The sequence below is a fragment of the Gekko japonicus genome, unplaced genomic scaffold (assembly GCF_001447785.1).
Source record: "Gekko japonicus isolate JY-2015 unplaced genomic scaffold, Gekko_japonicus_V1.1 scaffold486, whole genome shotgun sequence".
NCBI classification, from domain to species: Eukaryota; Metazoa; Chordata; class Lepidosauria; order Squamata; family Gekkonidae; genus Gekko; species Gekko japonicus.
Genome location: NW_015166437.1, coordinates 874,386 through 899,766, shown reverse-complemented (window position 1 = coordinate 899,766; position 25,381 = coordinate 874,386). Strand labels below are relative to the sequence as shown.

The window sequence follows — 25,381 nt, the reverse complement described above, 5'->3', positions numbered from 1 at the left end:
GATTTTAAATATAAATACATATATATACATACACACACACACACACATATATATATGCAGTTTATAGTTTGATGTACATTATTTATAATAGATGTATACTGTATAGTGCTGATTTATTGAGACACAATTATATTGAAAACCGCATGTGCTTTATGGAGGAGAATTCACTGCAAAGAAATGGAACATGGTACAAAAATGAATCAAGGATTTGATGGCTCAGAAGAGAACTTTGACAAAACACAGACCTGCCAAGCCAAAATGTCAAGTATCAGATGATATTATTATTATTATTATCCAAATGTATGTCCCACCTTTCTGTCTTTACAAGGGCTGCCAAGGCAGCTAACAATCTAAAATGTACAAGATAAAATTATATTATAAAACCAACCCCTCTCCCAAAAATACATCATTTAAACAATTTTTTAAAGTTTAAAACGGAGTTAAAACTTATAGAAAGCAGTTTAAATGCAAACAAAACATAAAGACATTGGTCAGGAAGGAGGGATGACTGAGGGAGTGCCAAACCAAACAAAAAAGTCTTCACCCGCTGGTGAAAGACAGCAACAGAAGGGGACAGATGAATTTCCCCCGGGGGAGAGAGTTCCAGAGCTTTGGTACCATGACTGAGAAGGCCCTGATTTTCCTCATCTATTTTATTCACTTAGTGCCTGGGTTCTCCTGTGTTCAAGAGGCCTTCCACCATCCCAAACGTGTTGATGATTAAACATTAAAATCAACAATAGAGAATCCAGTAGAATGATCTATATAGATTCAGGTGGGTAGCTGTATGACAAAGTTTGAGCCCAGTAGCACCTTTATGGCCCCTGCCACACGGCAGGGGAAAAGCCCTTTAAAGCGCGGCTTTTAAAAGCCGCGCCAACGTTGATACGGCTCGGCGGGATCCCACGGATCCCCCGGCCGAGCCGCCTTTTCTCCCCGGCGCGATCAAACGCCGGAGAGAAAAGACGGCTCTAACCGGGAGCCGGCCGATCTGCGCATGTCGGAGCATGCGCAGTTCGGCTCCGGCCCGGGGTTGAGCCGGCGCAAGGGAGCGCCGGCGATCAGACGCCCGGGAAGAAGCGCCGCGTCCACTCGAACCACCGAGGTAGGTGGTTCATTTTGCGGCGGTTCTTCCCGGGTTTGGGCCAGTTTGGAGGCGGAAGCAGAACGCTTCCCAGATGTGGTGGTGTGATCGCGCTGCTTTGATCCGCCTCCAAACTGGCCCGTTCCCGGGCCAAATCGCCTCGTGTGAACGGGGCCTAAGATCAACAAAGTTTTATGGAATAAGCTTTCATAGAATCATAGAGTTGGAAGGGGCCATACAGACCATCTAGTCCAACCCCCTGCCCAGTGCGGGACCAGCCTAAAGCATATCTGACAAATATTCAGCCTCTTCTTGAAAGCTGCCAGTGAAGGGGAGCTCGCCACCTCCCTAGGCAGCTGATTCCACCTTTGAACCACTCTGACCGTGAAAAAGTGTTTCCTAATATCCAGCCGATACCTTTCTGCATGTAATTTAAACCCGTTGCTTCGGGTCCTATCCTCTGCTGCCAACTGGAGCAGCTCCTTGCCCTCCTCCAAATGACAGCCTTTCAAATATTTAAAGAGAGCAATCATGTCCCCCCTCAATCTTCTCTTCTCCAAATTAAACATTCCCAAGGCCCTTGGCCTTTCCTTGTAGGGCTCGGTCTCCAGACCCCTGATCAACCTTGTCGCTCTCTTCTGCACCCTCTCGATTTTGTTCACATTCTTTTTGAAGTGAGGCCTCCAGAACTGCACACAGTACTCAAGGTGCGGCCTGACCAAGGCAATATACAGAGGGCATGCACGCTTCTAATGCTCTATATAGTTAGTGTGTAGTGGCACAAGGCTCTGTTATATTGGCTGCAGTAAATTAGCATAATTATATATTCTCTTGGAAATATATATGTTGTTGTACTCCAGTTGGAAAATAACCACCAAGAAAATTCTTCATCTCTCATCTCTAGTCATGGGTACTCATTGGGTTTAATGGGATTTACTCCTCAATCAGAGTATATGGCGCCCATTATTGGGTCGTAAATACTACTGTTACTATTGCAAGTATTACATATTTTGTGACTTTGAGTAGAATGCAAAAGACAAGAGTTTATGGTAAAGCTGGTATCAGTTCCGTGACAGAGATGCTTCTAAGCACTAAATAATGCTGTCCAATTTGCTGACATTGCAGAGCAAAGAATTTCAGATTAGTGTAATGTTTTGTTTCTCTACCATGAATATCTTTGGACCTCTGTGATCCAAACAATGCCGGGGGGAGATCTGATTAAGAAGAAGAAGAAGAGATTGGATTTATACCCCTCCACTACCCAAAGGAGTCTCAGGGCAGCTTACAAACTCCTTCCCCTTCCCCTCCCCACAACAGACACGCTGTGAGGTAGGTGGGGCTGAGCGAGCTCTGACAGAAACTGCTCTTTTTCAAGGACAGCTCTGGCAGAACTATGGCTTGCCCAAGGTCATCCAGCCAGGTGCAAGTGGAGGAGTGGGGAATCAAACTCGGTTCTCCCAGATTAGTGTCCGCACACTTAACCACTACACCAAACTGGTGGCAGATTAATGTTCATAGGGAAGGCAGCCATTTCTTGTTTGTTTTTCCATCCTACCAGCCTCTGATGAAGCGCAGGCAGTTTTACAGCCAATATTATGCTGTTGGGGTTTTTTTGCCATCAAGTCACATCTAATTTACAGTGACCCCATGGGGTTTTCAAGGCAAGAGGTATTCAGAATTGGTTTGCCATTGCCTGGCTCCACATCATGACCTTAATATTCCTTGGTGGTCTCCCATGAAGACACTGTCCAGGGCTAGATCGGGCTAGCCCAGACTATCCAGGTCACAGCAATTTTTTAAAAAAATCTGCTTCCTTTATATCCCACCTTTCTCCACAATGGGAACCCAAAGAGCAGGGGTCTTTTGGGGCCGGAGCGCGCTGGAGCACCGCCCTGGCAGCCCAGGAGCCGGCGCAAATGGTGGCATGGCAAACACCACCCCCAGCTCCCTGCGCCGAAGAGCTGGGGTTGAGGGGGAGGCCTGAAGAGCCCCTCTACCGGGTTCCCTGGGCCTGCGCCGAAGCGCTGCTGCCGGGGGCAGGCCCAGAGAGCCCTGCAGCCAGGTCCCCCCGGCCCGTGCAGAAGTGGTAAGTAAGGGACCCGCAGAGGTGGGGGTGATGGGGGCTTGATGGAGGGTGGGCCTTCCTTCTTTCCCTCTATTTCTTTCCCTCTTCCCTTCTTTCTTTTTATCCCCTCTTTCCTTCTTTCTTTCCTTTCTTCTTTCCTTGTCTTTCTTTCCCTTTCCCTCCTTCTTCCCTTCTCTTTCTTTCCCTCCTTCTTTCCCTCTTTTTCTTTCCCTCTTTCCTTCTCTGTTTTTATCCCCTCTTTCTGTCCTTCTTTTCTTCCTTCTTTCCTTCTCTTTCTTTCCCTCTTTCCTTCTCTCTACTGTCTCTCTTTCCTTCCTTCTTTCCTCCTTCTGTGGCCCAACTGTTTAAACCCTTTCTCTCTTCGCTTCCCCCCCACCCCGCAGGCCAGCTGGGGAAGGGAAGGGTTTTGATGATGCCTCCCCCCCTTTTGCCTCCTTTTCTGACATCACTTCCGGTGATGTCAGGGGGCATGGCATATGCTAATAGCCTAGTAGCTCATTAGCATACCATATACTAATGCGCTCCTGCAGCTCTTTTTCTATGAAAACCCCCCTGCCAAAGAGGCTTGTCCCATTCACCTCTTCTTGATTTTATCCACACAGCAACCCTGTGGGGTAGGTCAGGCAGAGTATGTATGAGAGGGACCCAAAGCCAATCAGCAAGCTTTCGTGTTAGAGTGAGGATTCAAACCTTGGTCTCTCAGATGCTAGTCTGGCACTCTGGCCGCTATACCATACTGGCTCTGCACCATCACTGAGACACTCCCCACCCCCTTTTTTTGTACCAAGCCTGATGGAGAGCTCTGTAGAATCCAAAAGCTTGCACAGACTATTTTGCAATATTTCAGTTGATGCTGATCAAAAGGGGAGGGCTCATGCTTCTGTTGTTTGAGGGATCTCAGGGAAACAAGATGGCTGTCTTTAATTACTGAAAGCAATATTTTGGGTTGCTTAGATCACGCCTCAAGTCTCTTTGCACCTGTTTCACCTGTTCTGCCTTCTGGGCAACATTGCCTAATGTTGGCTGAGAGTACAGTGCAGCAAAGCCCCCTTCCCCCCCCCTTTTTGCCATTAAGTTGCAACTGACTTACAGTGACCCCTGGTGGGCTTTTCATGACAACAGATGTTCAGAGGTGGTTTGCCTTTGCCTGCCTCTGGGTGCGGTCAGATGGCCTGCCGGGAGCAGTTTAAACTGCTCTGATTCCAACTGGACCAATTTGATCTGAGGCAAGCGTGGTCACACTCACCCCCTCACTACGCAACACATCGCTCCTGGGTGCCCACACTAGGTGCGCAGTAGCGCGCGATAGCGGTTTTTTAAATTATTATAATTTTACATTTTGCGTGTGTGCATAGGCAGCCATCCACAGAATTGAGATCTTTGTGCAGGCGCAGAACACCCTGTCCCGAAAAGCATGCCCTGAAGGAACACTGCCCTTTAAACTTTTACAGCGAAAAGGGCCTCCGTGAGGTCCCGGACTCGTCCGAAGCCTTAAACTAATCACCTTTTTTTGGGGGGGGGGGTTATTAACACTGGGGTGAAGCTTCACCCAAGCGCATATCGCTGAAGCTAAAAAAAATGACGGGCGAAAAGCGGAAGCCTCAGGCTTCCCAGTGGAAGTGGCTCTACACCGGCGGAGAGCGATCACACAGGGAAAATGTGGCTGAAACCAGAGCCCTCGGGAAAACACCACTTGGGGACCTAGTGGCAAACTACACCGGTTTAAGGGGTGTTTGTGACGATTGGCAATGGTTAGGGATGGAAGGCAGATGTTGTACATGTGATCACGCATAAGTACTCCGTTTCTAACTGGCTTCTATACTGGCTTAAATGCCCCATCTGAACGCAACCTCTGTGTAGCAACCTGTCAGACTCCTGGACAGAGTTACTCTCAACAACACTCTTTTGTAGGCTGCTCTGAGACTCTGAGTGAAGGGCAGGATATAAATCAAATCTCCTCCTCCTCCTCCTCCTTCTTCTTGATTTGGTTATTAAGAAATAATCATGTTCCAGCTTAGATCAGTACCCTGTCAGAACTGAGGTTCTGGCGGGAGAATCCAAAGATATAGACAGTTCAAACAAGGGCCCCCCTTTGGTTACATCCAATCACACGTCCCAGTCATCCCACCTAGCTGTCGCGTGCACGACACCCCCACCTGTGAAATTCGGTTAACTTTATCTATGATAGCAAAGCAGGCACAGTTTGGCTCCAAGGTCAAGCTGGCACTAGGGAGGTATCTTAAGAAGAGTTACAACTGCCACCACGACAGAGCAGTTCACACACTCACACCCCTCCCTTAGGAATTTCCCTCCCTCTGCAGGCCCCACATCCCCCAAACATGGCAAACTAGAGACTGAGTCTGACACAACCCTAGACTTCCATGGTGGTCTCCCATCCAAGTATTAACCAGGGCCGACCCGGCCTAGCTTCCCCGATCTGACTTGATCAGGCCAGCCTGGCCTATCAGAACACAAAGCCGTTCCCTCGATGCCGAACTCTGCCTTTCAGAACTAAAAGCCTGCATTTTGCTCTCTCTCTTTTAGTTCTCCCAGAAAAAAAAAAAACAACAACGGCAGGGCAATTGACTCAGTTACCTCGGACCACCTTTGCCTTTGCCTAAGTTCTGTAAACACAGCCCTTGTTTAGAAGATTCCCAGACTCCCCCATGTGGATAGCTGGGAAATGCATCTCCAAAGCCATCACAAGGAAGAGCTCTCCCGGCAGTCATTATCCCTAATGAGCTCAATCCCTACCTTCTGAGATCCGCCACCATCCCTCTCCCCTCTCCTTCCTCCCATTAGCCGCAGAGCATTTGTTTGAGGAGACTCATTACCTGGGACGGCTCTTGCAAGCCGGAGGTCCCTCTGCTCCTTGGGCCACCTCTGATGTCAATCTCTTGGGAGAGAGGGCTTCCCCCACCCCTATCCGGTGGACTCCCCTTTAACACCCACCTGCTAGAAAAGAGGACCGGTCTTTCCTTTAATGGTAATAAACACAGTTACACCTTGAAGATCTCCCTCATCTTGTTCGGGCCACGTCACTCTCCATGTGCCTTTCTGGTTCTCTCCGTTTCTATTTCTGTCTCCTATTTCTGGCTTTGTAGGTCAGAATGGCGATGTGACTCTGGCCAGGTCAGCACAGGGCATCCTCCTTGTGGGCCATGGACCCAGCAGTGAAGGCCGAGGGTCTACTAAGCCTAAGGACCCTTCCCTGGGAGGAAGCCCCACTGAGTCAGTTCCTGCATAGGGTTGCTCTATTTATTTGTTTGTTTGTTTGGTAGATTTTTACCCTGCCCTCCCGGCCAGGCCGGCCTTAAACAACAATATGAAACAATATAGTATGGCAATACGGTACAAAATATAAAATCCATCAATACACCAATGCTTAAAACCATAACTATAACACCATGATAAAGAGCTAGTACTTAATTCTTCATCATACAGTCAGCTCCTTGATCTTCCTAAGGTGCCCAAGGTGATCAGGTTGGGGGGGGGGTAGTAGGGGGATCCAGGAGGATCAGGCTCTCTCTTCATAGGCTATCAGGTGTAGTGGTGGCCGGTGTTCCCTCTAAGCTGAGTTAGTGTGAGCTAGCTCACAGTTTTTTTAGCCTCCGGCTCACGCATTTTTGTCTCACCTCAGGAAGGATGGCTCCAGAGCAAACTAATTTATGCAGCAGCCAAATTGCTCGCTCACAACTTTAATGCCAGTAGCTCACAAAGTGGAATTTTTGCTCACAGGACTCCACAGTTTGGAGGGAACATTGGCTGGTGGCGGCTCCAAAGGCCTGGCGGAAGAGCTCCGTTTTACAGGCCCTGTGGAACTGCAGCATCCCTATAGAGAAATGAGGTTTCTTCTTTCCAGCCAGTTGGTTTGGGCGGCTGGGAGGTGTTTGGTGTCCTCCACTATTATGTCAGGTATTCTCATAATTGATATGGCTTTATTAAAACTAACAAGTCCCGACAAAGGAAAGGCAGTGACCCAGACAGTTACACCTTTAAGAAGTGTAGTAATTAATAATTTTATCACTCCTAGCACCGCTGCGGAAATAAAGATAATGCCTTATTTCTACCGAGCTTCTCAAGAATGTATCGCTTTGGCAAATTGTTTGACTCCAAAGTGTACAAGGGAAGCTTTTTTTCGTGACCCCCCCCCCCCGCTTCTTGTACGACCCACATTGACAGTTCCCACGGGTGTATGTGTGGGGGGGGGTGGAGGCGATTCTCTAGTTTGAGTCTCTAGCCCGGAGTTTGTTTGTCCCCCCCCCCCCGACGCGGCGCGGAGTCTGCGCCGCGCTCTGCTTTAACCAATTAAGCCATCTTCGGGTTAGAGAAAGAAATAAAAGTCTCCGTAAATCCATTGAAGAAGGAAAGGTCCCCAGGCTTTCCGTTGGCTGCTATTGATCCCTTTAAGTGCCTGCTAATGAGACCCGTTTATACCCAATAAAGTACGCTTAACGGGAGCGGCGAAGACGGATGGAGTGCCGGCGAGGGAGGCGCCCCCTCCCCCAGGCAAACCCGGGCGGGAGCGGCGGGGCGGGGGGCAAAGGGTTAAAGCGCCGGCGCGCCCCCCCCAAAAAAGCGGGGAAACGGAGGAAGCCCCGGGATCCATTCCTCCAGGAAGAAGTCCCGGGGATCTTAGCGCGCCTAGAAGCCACCGCTCTGCCCCCCCCCCCACGGAACTGTGCCTGTGGTTGCAGTTAGGGGAAAGGAACTCTGCGTACGCTCAGAGGATCCCTCTGTTCTACGGCTCTATGTTCAAAGGTGGCATTCTAGCAAAGAAGTCAGCAGGAGGAGATTGGGGGTTAAGTTTAGGGAGGCAATGGGCGGTTTTGTGGGTCGGCCTTGGCTCCTGGAAGAGGCCCAGCGGAGCCCTGCGGGGCCAGACCCTCAGTTCCCCGCCCTGTTCCTGACCGTGCCGGCCAAGGCCTGGAGCACGAAGGCTCCCTCCCCCCGGTCGTCTCTCCCCTGAGGTTTCAAGGTATACAGCTCCTGAACATGGAGGTTCCGCTTAGCCTCGGCGGCCAATCCACGGCGCAGCCCGTGCCGGCGGCGGACCCGGTCCTGCCCGCTCTCGGACCGCCTCCCACCGATAAAACTGCTCTCGGATCCCAAGCAGACGTCCATTACACCGCAGCCCCCGGCGAGGCATTGGCAGGATCGATCCGGCGGGTGCGGGGGGGGCGGTTTGGGGAGTGCGAGAAAGAGGCCAGCAGCTGCGAATGTCACATGCTGGGGAAAGGGGATTCGCTGCAGCTGACGGGGAGGCTTCCCTCCGCCAGCCAGTCAGGGGAAAACTCTCCCCTACCTCGCTGGTATTTTTTTTTTTTGTTATTCCCCCCCCCCCCGCCCTTTTACCTGGGTCAGCAGTAGCAGCCGCCGCCGCCGCGCTTGAAGCCGGGGATGCCCTCTCCTCCTCCCCTCCGCGCGTCGCCCACTCCAGAGCAGGGCTGGTGCCAAGAGTGAGGACCGGGGAGGGGGATGCTTTTTTAGGAGCGTGGAAGAGGTGGGGGGGGGCGAGAGAGGCGGCGTGCGACAGATGCCCTCCTCCTCCGACAGCTCCCGGGCTCAGCCTAGTGGCTCCCTGCCATTGGCTCCGTGCAGCCGAGCGGCAAGGCTGCGCGCTATAACAGCACCATGCCTGTGAGAGGCGGCCGCTCAGACGCCGCCTGCAAAGCCGCCGAGAAGATGCCGAGCCGGCCCGGGCTTCCGCTCCGCCTCCTCCGCCGCCCGCTGCCGCTGCCAGCTAGGCGCTGAGCCCGCCCGGAGCCGGAGACGGCGGTCGATGCCTGCCGGCTCCTGCCATTGCTAAGCGCGCCCGCCCCTGCCTCTTCTCTCGCTTTGCGGCAAGGAGGCAGACTTGGACTGCTGCCGCCGCCGCCGCCGCTTCTCCGCCGCCGCCATCCGCCGGAGTTGGGAGAGGTCCGCCGGAGGGAGAGCGGTCCATGCCTCGGGGCTCCCGCCGGGCCGCCGCCGCCTCGCCAGCCTCGGAGCGTCCCGCCTGCCGCCTCCCCAGCCCGGCTGCTCTGGCGCCCGCGGGTGGGTGCATGGGCAGGGCTGCCGCCGCCGGGCCGGGTCGGCTGCCCCATGGAGTGTTACTACATCGTCATCAGCTCGGCGCACCTCAGCAATGGGCACTTTCGCAACATCAAGGGAGTTTTCCGCGGGCCCCTCAGCAAGAACGGCAACAAAACTCTGGTAAGGCGCCCGCCCGCTCGCTCGCCCTGCGCCGCCGACGCCGGGCCGCCGGGTTCAGCACCCCCCGAGCGCTGGACAGCTCCCAGCGGGGCGCTCGGATGGCGAGAGGCTGGCGGCCTCGGCCAGGACAGGTGGTTGGCTGGAGCCGCTCTGTCTAGAGGGGAGAGCAGGAGGCCGGCCGGCTGGCCTTGGGCCGGGTCTCCCTGCCTGCTTTGTTCAGTAGGGCGACTTCCGCGTATCCTTGGCCAGGACTTGTCAAGTGTGATGGTTCTAGCCTGGTCTGGTTCACTGGGAAGCCCTGTGGGGCGGAGAGGCTTGGCCGTTGACAGGGGCCCGGGCTAAACCGAGTCCTGAGCGGCAGAGGGGCTTGGACTTTTCTGGGCTCCTCACCTCTGCCAAGTTCTCCAGGCACTCTGGATTTAGTTCCAACAGTTGCCATTAAGAGGCCAGCTTCTGGCTGTATGAATGAGGGGCTCATCCAAGAGTGCAAGAAAAGAGAGACTCAATAGTTTGAGGCAATGTTTTTGCGCTTGTTTGCCAAGGATGTCTTAAGTTCGGCGCTGGCTCTCGGTTCGTAAGAGTGGGGTGGCTTAAAGAGGCTTGGCGGTGTGGGGTGATCTTTGCTCAGAATGAGCCAAGGGGTGAGGTAGAACGATTTTTGTACAGTGGGGCTACAGACCAAATTGTGACTGGATCCGGCTGGTGACTCTGTGTTTTCCTTTAGTCTTGGTAGAGCCGGTGAACTCATGGCTTGGTTTGTTATGGCACAAGCAGGGTAGCCGTATTGTCCCGCCTGAGATTTTGTTTCGGTTGGGAAGCTCGATATCCTTGGTTGAGAACTTCTGCTTGGTGAATATCACACGTGCAATGGAGGAAGGCAGGCTACAGATGGTAAGCCTTGCATGGGCTCAGCTAAAAATACTAATGGTTATGTAGAGACACCCCCCCCCAAGTTTCTGAGAAGAGTTTCGAGAGTGACACAAACAAAGAACATTGTCATCTCATCGCTTTCATGTTCTGAAACTTTTCTATAGCAACAGGGGATTGGGATTTTTTTTTAATGGGAGGGATGCCCTCTGTTATCAAAGCGTGTTGTCTGAAAATGCCTGCCTAGCAGTTTTGTGGCTAAACAAAGTTTGAGGCAAGCCGCACAGTAATATTTACAAGTGTGCTAATCGGAACGGGTTGGATGTGGGAACACCGCTGGCACTCATGTTGTTTCAGCGTATTAACCTGTTAAGAAGTTCTCTTTGTACAGTATTACCCTATTCACCCTAACTTTCATCAGACACTATGCACAGTCAGAACCCCAGGGTTGGCACACAAGCACGCATATGGCTGTGGTAAGGAACAAAACTTGTCCAACCACCTCAAGAAAACTGAGGCAAGAGTGACTGGATGAAATACTGCTGAAACTTGCACACGGATCTTAGATATGTGAACTGATATTGGCTCAATTGCATTTTGGTCTCCGGGGCATTCATTACTATGGAAGTGAATGGTTTGAATGGTTGGTAGTTCTCAGAATCTTTGCTAGTAAACACTGTGGTCCTCAATACAGTTCCTTGGGACTGAGTCCCATCGAGGCCAATGGAACCTGTTTCCAAGAAAGTATGCTTTGGATCGCAGTCTATGACAGGTTCATAATGCTGGCTGGCAGATATTGAGGGTTCCACGAGTCTGTATGGAAGTTCTCCAGGACCCTGAATTTGTTGGGAAAGTGGCATAGAAATGGGGGGTTTTCCCTCTCCCCATAAATGTGCTTTGCTCAGATAATTGTGACTTGCAGTGACATCCTAAGAAGAATTACACTCTTCGAAGTTCTTAGAAGTCAGAGAGCCCAGAAGGGTGTAACTCTGCTTAGCAGAATGGAGGATTATTGCTTGAAGCTGATGGACTTCAGACGGCAGCTATAACGTTCTCCTCTGTGAAATAACAAGTGGAATCTCTACAGGCTGTGCAGATTATGTTATAAAGCATGACTCTCTGTCAAGTTTCTTTGTTACGCTCAGCAGGCGTGCATGGAAATTCCAGCTCTCATTCATCTCAATGGGGAACAACCCTTAACGTTTAGAAGAATCTGTACTTGCTTTCCAAGTTCTCCTTTAGAAGGGTACAAAATAACACCCCAGCTTTAAAAGATAGAAACCGTGCCATCCTAAAAAAAGTTATGCCTTTCTAAGCCCTCTGACTTCAATGGACCTAGAAGGGTATAAGCGTGTTTAGGATTGCACTGATAACATCTGATGCTTCGGAGTTGTATTTTGTCAGTGGCAGAATTGGCCTTTGCCTCTGATCTGATTTGGCTTCCTGCATTTTGGGCAAGGTTTTTTTTAAAAGTTAATTTAATGAAAGCCGTCTGGCAGACTTCTTGAAAGGTAATGTAAGAGAAATCTGCTGTAATACTGTGTAATGCTCTCCACAATGAGATGTGTTCCTTTTAAAAAGGAAATGGGAAATCACATTTCACAGAGCCAGTTCAACCTGGATGTAAATTACTTCTTAAAATAATTTCAAGTCGGAAAAGTCTTTCAAGGGAGATCGGGGTGTTCCTCGGAGACACAGGCAATCTGCGTGGTGTCTGGCGTCTTCCCGATATGGAACAGGAAGGATAGACTGCCTTGAAGAAAGAGGGCTGAGGCAGCCAAATGGATCGGCTTAACGAACAGGGAGAGAACTCGGGCTGTCACCTGCGAAAGAAGCCTTGGTCAATTAACCACAATAATTCATTCATCAGTCAGACTTGCTTTTAATTTTACATCACATAGTTGTGAAGAAGTGTTCGTATTTATTTCCTTCCATTTGTATCCCGCCCTCCCTGCAAAGGAGGCTCAGGACGGGTTCCAACCTCTAATAATCTGCTGAGTGCAGATTTACACCATGAAAACAGAATAACAAAATAGACAATGAGATGTGTTCCTTTTAAAAAGGAAATGGGAAATCACATTTCACAGAGCCAGTTCAACCTGGATGTAAATTACTTCTTAAAATAATTTCAAGTCGGAAAAGTCTTTCAAGGGAGATCGGGGTGTTCCTCGGAGACACAGGCAATCTGCGTGGTGTCTGGCGTCTTCCCGATATGGAACAGGAAGGATAGACTGCCTTGAAGAAAGAGGGCTGAGGCAGCCAAATGGATCGGCTTAACGAACAGGGAGAGAACTCGGGCTGTCACCTGTGAAAGAAACCTTGGTCAGTTAACCACGTGACGTTTAATTCATTCACCAGTCAGACTTGCTTTTAATTTTACATCAAATACTTGCGAAGAAGTGTTCGTATTTATTTATTTATTTCATTCCATTTGTATCCCACCCTCCCTGCAAAGGAGGCTCAGGGCGGGTTCCAACCTCCTATAATCTGCTGAGTGCAGATGTACACCATGAAAACAGAATAACAAAATAGATACAATAAATACGATAAAAAAAGTAATGACACTAAATACTTAAGATGAGGCAGCCACCCAGAAGAGGCATTCCCTCGTGCGTCGTGGGGAAGAGGCAGAGTGCCTCTTCCGAAGTGCCAGGTGCCCTTCATGATTTTTTAAACGAATGCTTGTACTAACAATAATTAATATGTAAAACAAACTTTTTTGTCCCCATCATTGGGCACACCTTTTAATCAGTCAGAAGATGTTCCCGGGATTAATCTGGGATGGTGTTTAATAAATGAAAGGTTGCTACCCTAGATAGCACAGGTGTCTGTCTTTTGCTCCGTAAGTTGTGTTGTTCCTCATCCTTGCAACTGACCCAAAGAGTGATTCGTTGACAGCGGCCACTGGAGGTTGTTGTGGAGCACAGTCATCCTGTCACCTCACTATCCTGCTCATCTTCCAAGATGCACAGGAGGATGTCTCTAGTTCCCTGCCTCCTCCATGTTAACATCACATCAGCCCTCTAAGAGGTAGATTAAAAAGGTAAAGGTTCCCTTGCTCGAAAGCCAGTCGAGTCCGACTCTAGGGTTGCGGTGCTCATCTCCATTTCCAAGCCGAAGAGCCAGCGCTGTCCGAAGATGTTTCCGTGGTCATGACTAAACACCAAGGCGCACGGAACGCTGTTATCTTCCCACCAAAGTGGTACCTATTTATCTACTTGCAATTTCTTGCTTTTGAACTGCTAGGTTGGCAGGAGCTGGAACTAGAGATGGGAGCTCACTCCGTCATGCAGCACCCGGGTCTCGAACTGCTGAACTACCAACCTTCCACAGCCTGCAGTGCAGCGTCTTAACCACTTGAGCCACTGCAGCTCCTAAGAGGTAGATTAGGCTGAGACATAATAACTACCGTAAGGCCACCTGGTGGGCTTCCTAGCTGTAGGGAGGTCTGAACCCAGGTTTTCCTAGTCTGATTGCGACACCACATGTTCGGAGTACATGGTTACTTTGGTGGAACGGATGGTGTTGATTACGTTTTGGCTTGACTTTTCCCTAATGAGTTAAGGGTGGCTCTGTGGTAGAGCATCTGCTTGGAATGCAGAAGGTCCCCGGTTCAATTCCCGACATCTCCAGTTAAAAGGACCAGGCAGGAGGTGATGTGAAAGATCTCTTCTCGAGACTCCGGAGAAGACTACTAGTCTGAGTTGATGATAACTCACCTTAATGGACCATTGGTCTGATTCAGTATAAGGTAGCTTCCTATGTTCAAAAGTGCCATTCCACCCCCCTCCCCCCTAAAAAGCTTATAGAAAAAACTAAATCAAACCTGGCTAATGCAGAAATGAAGCTTGATACATTTTGTTGGTGATACTGTGATACATTTTTGGTGATATGTGGGATTAAGCATGGCATATCTGTTCTGCTTTCCAAGAAGTGGTCTGCAGAAATCAAAGCAGAAAAAAAATAATTTAGGGAGAGACCTTATTTCTGCTCCTTGTAGAGTTTATTTTTACACTGGAGCAATGTTTCCCTTTAGCCAACAGGGGCCGCTGCTGAGCAGTTAATCCCCCTGCCTTCTGCTCTCTTCTCCTTTATACTCTTAACTTGTTTTTGCTGAGCAGGGTGTTCTTTAGATTAGGAGCTGTGCAGAAATGGTGCTGCTGGTGAGAAGGAAGGGGATTGGTGAGAACAGAAGCTGAAATCCCAGGCCTCTGTGCTTCCCCTGTTTTCTTTTTAAGTTGAGAAGATGGGGGGGGGGAGCTTTCAGTGCAATGAGTCTGGAAATGAAGTCAGAGAAACACTCCATATATTTTCCCCTAATCGTGAAGAGGGTGGGCCATGTGCCAATTGCGAAAGTCAACTTTCTGGCAAGGCATTTATTTCTTCCGCTTCCTTTGTGTCTGGCCTCTCACTTCAGCGAGGACCCAAAGCAACGTCCGCTGACCTCCTCTCCTCCGTTTTACCATCACAACCACCCTTGTGTGGTAGGCTAGGCTGAAAGTGTGTGCCTGGCCCAGGGGCAAACCTGGGGTCTCCCAGATCCTAGCCTGGCCCTCTAACCACTACACAACACTGGCTCTTTGTACTCACGGGACTGTCGAGCTGTGTAAAAAAGAGACTCTGTAAATTATGAATTTTAACCACCAACACCACCCCACCCAGAGAAATTCTCTTGAAATGGGCTGATGAGAACTAAATATGCCCCAGGAGCTTGGAATGTTAAGAGGCACCGAGAGCCTGTTGAAGGGGAAAGGGGAGACCATCGTGCTCAAACTCATCAGAGCTTGTAGAGATCTATAAGTAGACTCCCATTGCCATCCTAACCCTTCAAAGCGAATTGACTTAGAGTTGGGTAACCCGGGCTCAGGAGTGCTCTGTTAGGGTGGGACTGCTCAATAGTTTTGCCCTCCTCCTGCAATTCCTCACACAACCTCCGCTTGCCTTCCTTCCTAGGGAAACTGCGATTAAACCTCATCCTTCCATTCCCCCCCCCCTTCTGGTATGAAACACAGAAAGGCTTAGTCAGTAGAAAGAAGCAAGCAGAACCCGAACGGTAATGAAAGGGGAAGAGAGAGCTGCGTAAGAGACAACTGTGAGAGTGGAAAATGGATTTGTACCAAGGAGATGACTAATGAGAACTCTAGTAAACAAGCGGTAGGGCGGGGAAGGGAAAAAAAGGTTGGAAGCACTGCAAGAAGTTGTGTGGTTTCTTTTCGGTTCTTGAAGGCCGGGAAGGGGTAAGGTAATTGACACAGTCTTGGGAGAAGAAGTAAGTTACGCACTCCGCAACTCACAGAAACTGCTCCCTCCTGGAGAGTCCATGGTTGGAAAATATTTCATCTACTGCCTGGGTAAAGGATGAATGCACCAGTAATGTACACTTTTGGATGTACGGGAAGTGAGTCCCTACAACCCTTGGCATGTAATCCATTTAAGTATGGTTTATCCTGCTCTCTATATGTGCTATTATAAATCAAGGGAATAACCGCCCTGTTTGAGAGCCAGTTTGGTGTAGTGGTTACTGTAATCTGGGAGAACTGGGTTTGACTCCCCACTCCTCCTCCACATGCAGCTGCTGGTGTGACCTTGGGTCAGTCATGTTCTTTCAGAGCTGTTATCTCAATGGCAGTTCTCAAGAGAGCTCTCTCAGCCCCACCTACCTCACAGGATGTCTGTTGTGGGGAGGGGAAGGGAATGAGATTGGAAGCCACTCTGAGACCCCTTCAGGTAGTGAAGGGAGGGATATAAATCCAGTCTCCTCTTCTTCTTCAGTTTCCTAACTTTAGGTGTTTAATAAGTGTGATGTGGGGGTATTCTTTGCCTGGAAAAATGCTCGTTTTAGGATACTGGATGAAAATCCCCTGACAACTGAACCATCCGAATCTGGGCTCGTCTATGAAAATCTCTATTCCAGCTGCAGTTCTTTCTTAATCTCAGCGGAGCTGGGAATATGGTAAATTCCCTTTTCAAGCCCGCGTGTTGGCGTTTAGAGCAGTTGCTACCATGTGAAAGCAAAATAACTTTTCGAGACACACTGAATCCCTGACTGTCACAGAGACCAATTTGCCGCTGATGGAGGAGCACCTCGGGCCGCCGCGAAGGTTGGATTGAAGGCACTGTTGTACATATTGCTTTTCAGTATCTGTTGGAGGTGGAAATGAAAACCTTATGGAGTGTCGGCATATGTTGTTGGCAGCACAGTAGGCAGCGTAATAAGGGAAGGGGAATGTAGAAAGCGCCCGTGATCGACTAGTTATTTCGTAGCTGTTAATGTTATTTCCAGGGATGATTTATTTGGCCTGATGGCAACAACTTCAGTCCTTCGAAATGACAAGTTGGAAGCTTGTCTTACGCTTGGATAAATAGCCCTATCAGAAGAGTGCCGGTACAGTCCTCTATTGGGTCGCTCACCATGTATGATCTCGGTGGGTTTATACCGAAGTCACTCCGCATTGGAAATGTGTTGGAGAGAAACTTTATTTCAAAAAGCAGGAGCTTTCTGTGGAGTGACCAACATTCCCTTTGCTAGCACAAAAACAGAAGCCTGTGTTCCATCTAGGGTTGCCAACTGCCTGGAGGACAGGGGAATGTCCTGTCCCTTCAACTGAAGCTTAGTGGGATGCTATTTACCGTGAGCCTCGGCATCTAGTCATGCCGGCCATATGACCACAGAAATGTCTTCGGACAGTGCTGGCTCTTCGGCTTGGAAATGGAGATGAGCATCGCATCCCTAGAGTCGGATTCGACTGGCTTTCGAGCAAGGGAAACCTTTACCTTTACCTATTTACCGTGAAAAGGCTCATCTGCCCATTTCTGTACATGAAGCTTCTAGGAGAGAGACAGGACATTTGTTTTCTCCGGGTCGTTGGCAATACTCATCCCATCACCTGTGTCAGGTGCTTTCACACACATACTAAATAACGTACTTTCAATTTTGCTGTGTGGAATGGCAAAACCCACTTGCAGATTGGAACTGCGTGACTTAGCATGTGTGAAAGTGCCCGTATGGGGTGGCGATTTTACCCATTCCCCACCCCCCACCCCTCTGCTGCTCCAGAGGGAGGGAGAGCCCACTAAATTCAGGGGACTCAATGGCTACGCTAGAAATAGTCTCCCCATCTTCTGAAAACTCCGGTGCCCTTTGGAACGGTGTGCTTCGATACAGAACGTAACGTCTTGAAGGTTACAATCTGTCTCATACATTTCTCCCCCATTCCTCATCCACCAAGGAGCTCAGGGTGGAGTGTGTGGTTCTCCTTTCCTCATGCTATCCTCACAGCAGTCCTTTGAGGTAGGTTAGGCTGAGAGAGAATGACTGGCCCAAAGCTACAAAGCAAACTTCATGTTTTAAACTCAAGTTTCCTGGATGTCTAACCCAGCGGTTGCCAAATGGTTTGGTATGGTGAGCCAGAAACCCAAATGTGCTTGGTAGGGTGACTCAGTTTTTAAAAGCAAAGAATGCCCAAATCAAACGGCAAAAGCCCGGGGCCTCCTTTTCACAGGCTTTTACAGTCCGCTTTTGGGTCAAGATCCGCAGTTAGGGAAAAGCTGCTCTGGCCAATACATCACATAGTCTCTCCCATGGATACTTAAGTATGACTTTGCCCCAATGGACTCAATGGGTCTTGATTCTGAGTACAGGTTTGCTCATGAGCTTGGCATCTTCTTCATGTCAAGAGCCTTTAAAAAGGGTTTTTGAAGATCTCTCTGCCATTTTTGTCTCCAAGCAGGTACGGGAGCTTCCTCACACTCCACTCATATCAGCCCGGAGTTAAATCAGTTTATGATATGAGTGTAAAAACTGCAATGGGCATTTGACTTCACATTTGCGTTCCATCCTGCATAAAGTTCACAGGTTATGTAACTGTATGTTCATTTTGGGTTTCATATGCAAGCACAGTCTTGGGCAACATGAAAGAGAGGCAAAGCCAAATGAGAAATTGCTCTGTACATGTGTATTTGTTAGCTGTGGTTGCCAAGACATGAAAGAGTAAAGAACAGCCCAGAGCAGTCTATATGGGTCTCCCGTCTTCTTTGGCTGGTAGGTAATAGCTTGCAGCTTCCTGTATTTTCCAGTTCCATTCCTTTGGAGTTGATCTCTAAGACTCCAAACGAGTGGGACAGGAAAATACAGGATCCCCAAGACTCTGAAATTGAGGAAGCTGTCCTGACCTGGATAGCCCAGGCAAGCTCGATCTTGTCAGATCTTGGAAGCTAAGCAGGGCCGACCCTGGCAAGTATTTGGATGGGAGACCTTCAGAGAATATCAGGGCCGGGAGGCCAGAGGCGGGCTATCAAGTTACTTCTCTGAACGTCCTCTGTGCCCCAGTAGGAGTCGCCAGAGGTCGCCACGACTTCCAGACATGGGCATGCATATACACAAACTGCAAAAAAAAAAAAAACATTTAAGAAGAAGAAAAAATTTAAAGAAATTGAGGAAGCTCCAGGAACTTTGCACTGCCAGAGATTTGGTGCCATGTAGAGACCGGGAATGTGAAACATGTATTTTTAGTGTGTGTGTGGGTTCCAGCTGCACCTTTCTGTTTTAGAAAAAAGCTGGAGTGGTATAGTGGTTAGGGTGTTGGACTAGGATCTGAGAGACCTGGGTTCCGATCCCATCTCTGCCAGGCCAGGCAGCTTGCTAGATGGTCTCAGGCCAGTCCCATTCTCTCAGGGTGACCTCCCCCAGAGGGCTATAGGGAGGGTACAAAGGAAGAGTGAGACTGGTGCATTGTGGCCTGAGCTTCGGGGAAGAAAGGCTGGGTAAAAATGTACTAAAGCAGCAATAGATTGTTCCATCCGCAATAATGGACTGCTGTTCAATAACCTTCTGGAATAAATACAATAAAGAATTTACTGGCAGTTATCTAACTTTTCTTTTAGAAGTTTGTTTGTGTGTTTGTTTTTGACTAGTTGGCCTCAGGCTCCTCCCCGGCCACAAATTTTTGTTTGTCTTTAAGGTGCTACCGGACTCTTGCTCTTTTATAACCAGGAGGGTTCCCATTCAAGAGTCTTTAGGCGTCAGGTCTCAGGCAATGCCTTCTTGTCTGTTGACTTCATTTATCCCCTGCATTTCTCCCCGTAGCTGGTTTTTCTTGCTGGGGCCCGAAGCTGATAGAGAAGGGTCTCCTGAAGTTGTAAGAATAACCTTAAAATGTATATGCTTGTCAGTGTTCCCTCTAAGCTGAGTTAGTGTGAGCTAGCTCACAGTTTTTTAGCCTCTGGCTCACACTTTTTTGTCTCCGCTCAGGAAGGAGGGCTCCAGAGCAAACTAATATATGCAGTGGCCAAATCACTTGCTCACAACTTGAATGCCTCATGAAGTAGGATTTTTGCTCACAAGACTCCACTACTTAGAGGGAGCGTTGATGCTTGTCTAAGCGGGAATGTGACACAGACATGAGCGGTCATATATTTTTGAGGGCGGTGTTAGAGGATCTAAAGGAAGGAATTCTTGTACAGTCTCCAAAGAGGCGTATGAGTTATAAGTTGAGTGGGACCTGCATGTGTTTAGTACAATGCGCTATTGTACTAATTCACCTGATGGCAGGGCCAGTTCCAGATTTTGCGAGGCTCTGGGCAGACAGTTCCTTGGTGCCCTCTTCCTGCCCGCTCACCTGTGTGTCTCCCTCCCTTCCTGCGCATCCTTCCTCTGCCCTGTTTGCAAGCCCTCCCGCTGCCCATGCTCACAGCCATCTGCACTGCCTCTGACCCTTTCCCCGATATCACTGAACAGTGTGTGTTTCTGGGCACATGGGTGGTGGAGCACCCACAAGTGAGCAGGTGGGGAAACTTTTTTTTTTTTTTGCAGCAGTGGGCCCTGCCAGGAGCCCTGGGCTTGGGCAACTGTCCCACTGGGGGGGGGTATGTTGATGCTGATGCAGTTGTGTGTAGCGGTTAAGAGCATGGGCTCTAATCTGAGAGAACCAGGTTTGATTCCCCTCTCCTCCACATGCAGCCAGCTGGGTGACCTTGGGTCAGTCACTGCTCTCTCAGAGCTGCTCTCTCAGCAGCAGTTCTCTCCGAGCTCCCTCAGCCCCACCTGCCGCACAGGGTGTCTGTTGTGGGGAGGGGAAGGGAAGGAGAACGTAAGCTGCTCCAAGATGCCTTTAGGTAGTGAAGAGTAGAGTATAAAACCAATTCTTCTTCTTCCTCCTCCTCTTCTTTCTTTTCCTCCCCTCCCCCTCCTCTTCCCCTACTAACACCCCCTCCTCTTCCTCTTCCTCCAGAAGGTCCCAGGTTCAGTCCCTGATATCTCCAGTTCAAAGGACCAGGCTGTAGGTGATGTGGAGGACCTCTGCCTGAGACCCTGGAGAGCCACGGCCAGTCTGAGTAGGCAACACTGCCTCTGAGGGAACAAGAGTCTGCATGTGTTCAGGTGCTCTTGGAATTCCCTATCTGGGTAGGAAAATTCAGGAAGTGGTTGATTACACCAGTACAACATCCAATGCCATGTGGATTGCTCCTTTGTGCTGTTGGGATATTTGCTGATGAGTTTAAGTAAGGAGGTTGTGCTATATGTGGCTCCTTCCATCTGACTGGCACTTTCTTGCTGCCAATGCAATCGTCCACAAAGTTGATATCCGAGGCTACCTTCTTTCGTGGAATTGTTGCATTTCCCAATTAAATCTACATTTCTTTATCCTGTGGAATTCTGCGTGTGTCGTGCCATCGGGTACGAGGTCTGCGGCTCAATGATCAAGCACTGCCTTGAATGCAAAAGTCTGATCCTGGACAACTCCCTTTAAAGGGTCTGGGCGGCAAATTAGAAAGACCCTTCCCTGCCCAAGACCCCGTTGGCAGTTAGTACATAATATAGTGCTAGATGAATGGGTGGGTAGAGTTGGTCTAAGGCAGTTTCATATGTTCGCAATTTATAGCCCTGGCGTTCTCGTGGTCCACAGCCAAGACAAATCCACTTAAATCTGAGCATGAACTAGAGGACAGCCCAGGTGAATCCTCCAGCCACTTCAGTGGAGATGACACCCTCCCTTGTCCCCATAAAACTGCTTTTTGGTACTATATAAGCAATAATGTATAATTTATCGTTCATACGGTTTTCTATAACCGCCAGCAAATAGTGACTGTGAATCTTCCTGCTGGAAACAAAATGGATGAAATGATAGCCATTTAAAAATGGGGGGGGGATGGTCAGGACAAGCCACAGTGGCTGCTGATGGGAAACTAAAGAAGTCTTGGGGTGATGTTGCAAAACTGATAAGGAAGGTAGAAGGAAGTGGCCGTAAAGACTCTATGAGGAGCTGGCCCCACACAAAATAACCCTAATTCAGTAATTCCAAGATTGCTCAACAGGATTGTCTGTCCCCATATGTCACTCTGTGCCCGCTGTGGCCCCTCAAGTTACCACCTGCTGGCTGTTCATCCTCAATAGCTCGCACCCCTGAGGAGTTAGATCTAGACCGGCAGCTGTGTTGGTATAAGAGAGCCAGTTTGGTGTAGTGGTTAGGAGTGGTGGATTCCAATCTGGACAACCGGGTTTGATTCCCCACTCCTCCACGTGCAGCCTGCTCGGTGACCTTGGGTCAGTCACAGTTCTCTCAGAGCTGTTCTCTCAAGAGCAGTTTCTGTCAGAGCTCTCTCAGTCCCACCTCCCTCACAGAATATCTGTTGTGGGAAGAGGAAGAGAAGGTGATTGTAAGCTGCTTGGAGACTCTGAGTGAAGGGTAGGTAGAAATCCTGTCCTCCTCCTCCTCCTCCTCTGTAGCAGTAGAAAAGAGCAATGGTCCAGGAGCACCTTAAAGACTAACACAATTTATGGCAGGGCAGGAGCTTTCCTGCGTCACTGCTCACTTCTTCAGATAGGCATATAGGTAGGAGGAGGAGATTGGATTTATACCCCGCCCTTCACTACCCAAGGGAGTCTCAGAGTGGCTTACAGACTCTGATAGATACAGATTGGTATCTGAAGAAGTGAGCAGTGACGCAGGAAAGCTCCTGCCCTGCCATAAATTGTGTTAGTCTTTAAGGTGCCACTGGACTCTTGCTCTTTTCTACCCCGAGGAGGTGAGTGGGAGGCACGATGTTCAGATATTTCTAGGCGGTGCTGCAAGACCAGTTTGTGGACTAGGACTTTTAATGAGGTGCAGGCTGAAGACATTTTGGATAGGGGGGGTTTACTTGGGGTTTTCTTGTATTGTTGCATGCTTTTTAAGTTGATATTATAAGCCCTGTCCTGGCTGGCCCAGGCTAGCCTGATCTCGTCAGATCTCAGAAGCTAAGCAGGGTCGGCCCCAGCTAGGATCTGGGTGGGAGAGCACCAAGGAACAGCGGCATTTCTATGCAGCAGCAGACAGTGGCAAACCACCCCCTGAACATCTCTTGCCTTGGAAACTAAGCAGGGTCACCCTAAGTCACCTGTGACTTGATGGTACTTTACACACATACACAGTTCTAAATGCTATAAGCTCTCAAAGAAATAAATATTTAGAACCACTTGTTTAAAGGAAAATTAACCCACTATAGCCAGTTGGTTCCAAAGGCACTGCAACGTTTGTTTAGTTCTAATAACAATGATGTGGCATCTTTCAACGATTCAGTGTATTTTGACTATATTATATTAGTAATCCTGACAATAGGCCTGCACAGTAGTCCAATGGTGTAATAACGACTTTGTCGATGAGAGGAAGGGAAACTGAAACTAAGACAGTGGCTGGCCTGACGTTGGTTAATGAGTCCTTCGATGAGCTGGGATTTAAACCAGGCTCTTCCCAGGTTTAAGGGCTGTGGCTCAGTGGTGGAGCATCTGCTCGGCATGCAGAAGGTACCCAGTTCAATCCCCGGCGTCTCCAGTTATAAAAGGACCAGGCAGTAGGTGATGGGAAAGACCTCTGCCTGAGACCTTGGAGAGCTGCTGCCAGTCTGAGTAAACAATACTGACCTTGATGAACTGATGGTCTGATTCAGTAAAAGGCAGCTTCATGTTTCTTCATGTGATACATTCTTAGCTTGTGGAAAGTGCCGTCAAGTTGCAGCCAACTTCTGGCCACCCTGTAGGGCTTTCAAGGCAAAAGACACACCGAGGTGGTTTGCCATTGCCTGCCTCTACCTTATTAGTAACTACACTTACATATACACGGAATGTGTTTGTATATATGGTACATGTGGCCTTTCTGGTGGTGGCAATATGCCAACTATGTCCTTTCACTTCAGGCTTTTCTTAGGACAGCTGGCATATTTGGGGGCTCACTGCTGGATGGACTGGTTTCAGATTCTCTTGCTCTGCTAATATTCATATAGGGAGTGTTTTGTTCTGTCCCTGGTTGCTGGCTTGTTTGTATTTCTACTATTGTTGGTTTTAGTATACATGCATATTTAAAATCATGGCCTACAGAGATTGTCAAGCCACTGTGGCAGCCCTTTTGCGCCCCAAGGCAAGTTCTAAATATTTTAGTTATGTATTTATTGCAGTTTTGTGTTGTATTTTGTTAGAGAGCCAGTTTGGTGCAGTGGTTAGGAGTGCGGACTCTAATCTGGGAGAACCGGGTTTGATTCCCCACACCTCCACATGCAGCTGCTGGTGTGACCTTGGGTCAGTTACAAGTTCTTTCAGAGCTGTTCTCTCAAGGGCAGTCCTCAAGAGAGCTCTCCCAGCCCCACCTGCCTCACAGGGTGTCTGTTGTGGGGAGGGGAAAAGGAAAGAGATTGTAAACTGCCCTGAAACTCCTTTGGGTAGTGAAGGGTGGGTTATAAATCCAGTCTCCTCCTCCTCCTCCTCCTCCTCCTCTTCTTCTTCCTCTTCCTCCAAGTAGCTTAGAATGGTGGTCTCCACTCCTCCATTTTGTTCTTCTGGCAGTCCTAGGAGGGTGAGTGTGTTAAGCCTAAGATCCCCTCACATGATGGATGGGGAATTTGAACCCATGTTTCTATGTTCTTAATCTAACACTCACACCAGTGTACCACCCTAGATCTGGATGTGAACATTCTGATAAGCCTCTTTCACTTTTCTTCCATGATGGTTCCATGGTACATGGATTACAGTACCCACCCAACTCTTAAATTAGCAACACGGGGCCACCTTTTCAAGAAGCAAGCAAATTCGGCTCTAGCATATGTCCTGTTAATTCCCAGTATTGTTTAGGCTTGTGACTTCTTTTCTTGATTAAAAATAAATCCCTGGGAATTAACATAGACAGGGTTCTTCTGTTCCCACTTTGTCCATCTGTCCATATCCCGTATTAGGTTTTTCTGACATTTAAAAAAAGAGGAAGAAACCGGCATATTTCTTTTCAGTCTCCTCCATTTTAATTGCTGGCTAATTCTGTATTTCAAAGGCAACCGCGTGGGATGCTCCTGAAAATGCTAAGAATCGAAGGGTCAGAGTCAAATGGCTTCAGTGGCAAGCGCCCTATCGACAAAAAGCAGATCTAATTTAGGATCACAGAAACTAGCAGAACATGTTCCAGAGCTTTAGAAATGCAGGCTTCAATTTCGTTTCTTCCTTTCCATACACTGTCCCCGGTTCCCACCCCAGTCTTGCGGCAAGCAGTCAAAGAAGCTGCAAGACAAATTGCGAGAAAGATCTGGGTCAGTTCAAAGAAAGACCGTCCTATTTACATGTTACCTAGAAAGTTGATCACATCATAGTGAATGCATGTGCGTGTTGGGTGAACATCACTATGTCTGTTTGTAAGAAAGAGCCAACACATGTTCACATTACAAATAACACTGGAGATCGATATCTAGATAAATGTGGGGTTTAAATCCCATCTTGAGCTGCACATGCAGTATAGTGTAAGGATTACTCAATGCATGTACAAACAAGAAGTATACATTGAATTGTCCGTGTGTTTACTGCAACATGTGTTGAGGGCTGTTGATTGGCACATTTGTGTCTCTCCCATGCCCTCCCATGCCAGTATTGTATCATGCATTTGGGTGTCCAGTGTGAAAGTCCCACATGACCACATTATCCACCATGACCCCATGGGTGGGAGTGATGTGAGGGCAATCATGATGTATGGACAACAGTGCCATGCTTCTTCAGTACTTATTCGGACATGGGACCTAAGCAGACAAATGCAAGAGTCAGCAACGGATGCCACCTATAAAGGGCCAACTGAGTACAGCGAACCAAACAGTAAAGCAAGAGTTGCCTCTGGTTTTGATGAGTCCAATTCTGCTGAGGGAAA

General features: G+C 48.9%; 1 protein-coding gene across 1 annotated transcript in view; it reads left to right on the top strand.

Annotated features, from left to right (window-relative positions):
• Positions 1-9,254: 9,254 nt before the first annotated feature.
• ZNF804A (zinc finger protein 804A) overlaps positions 9,255-25,381 on the top strand; it is a 359,904-nt gene continuing 343,777 nt past the window's right edge. The window contains exon 1 of the mRNA XM_015411907.1: positions 9,255-9,365. Within this exon, the coding sequence (XP_015267393.1) occupies positions 9,255-9,365 (111 nt within the window). The remainder of the gene's footprint in view (positions 9,366-25,381) is intronic.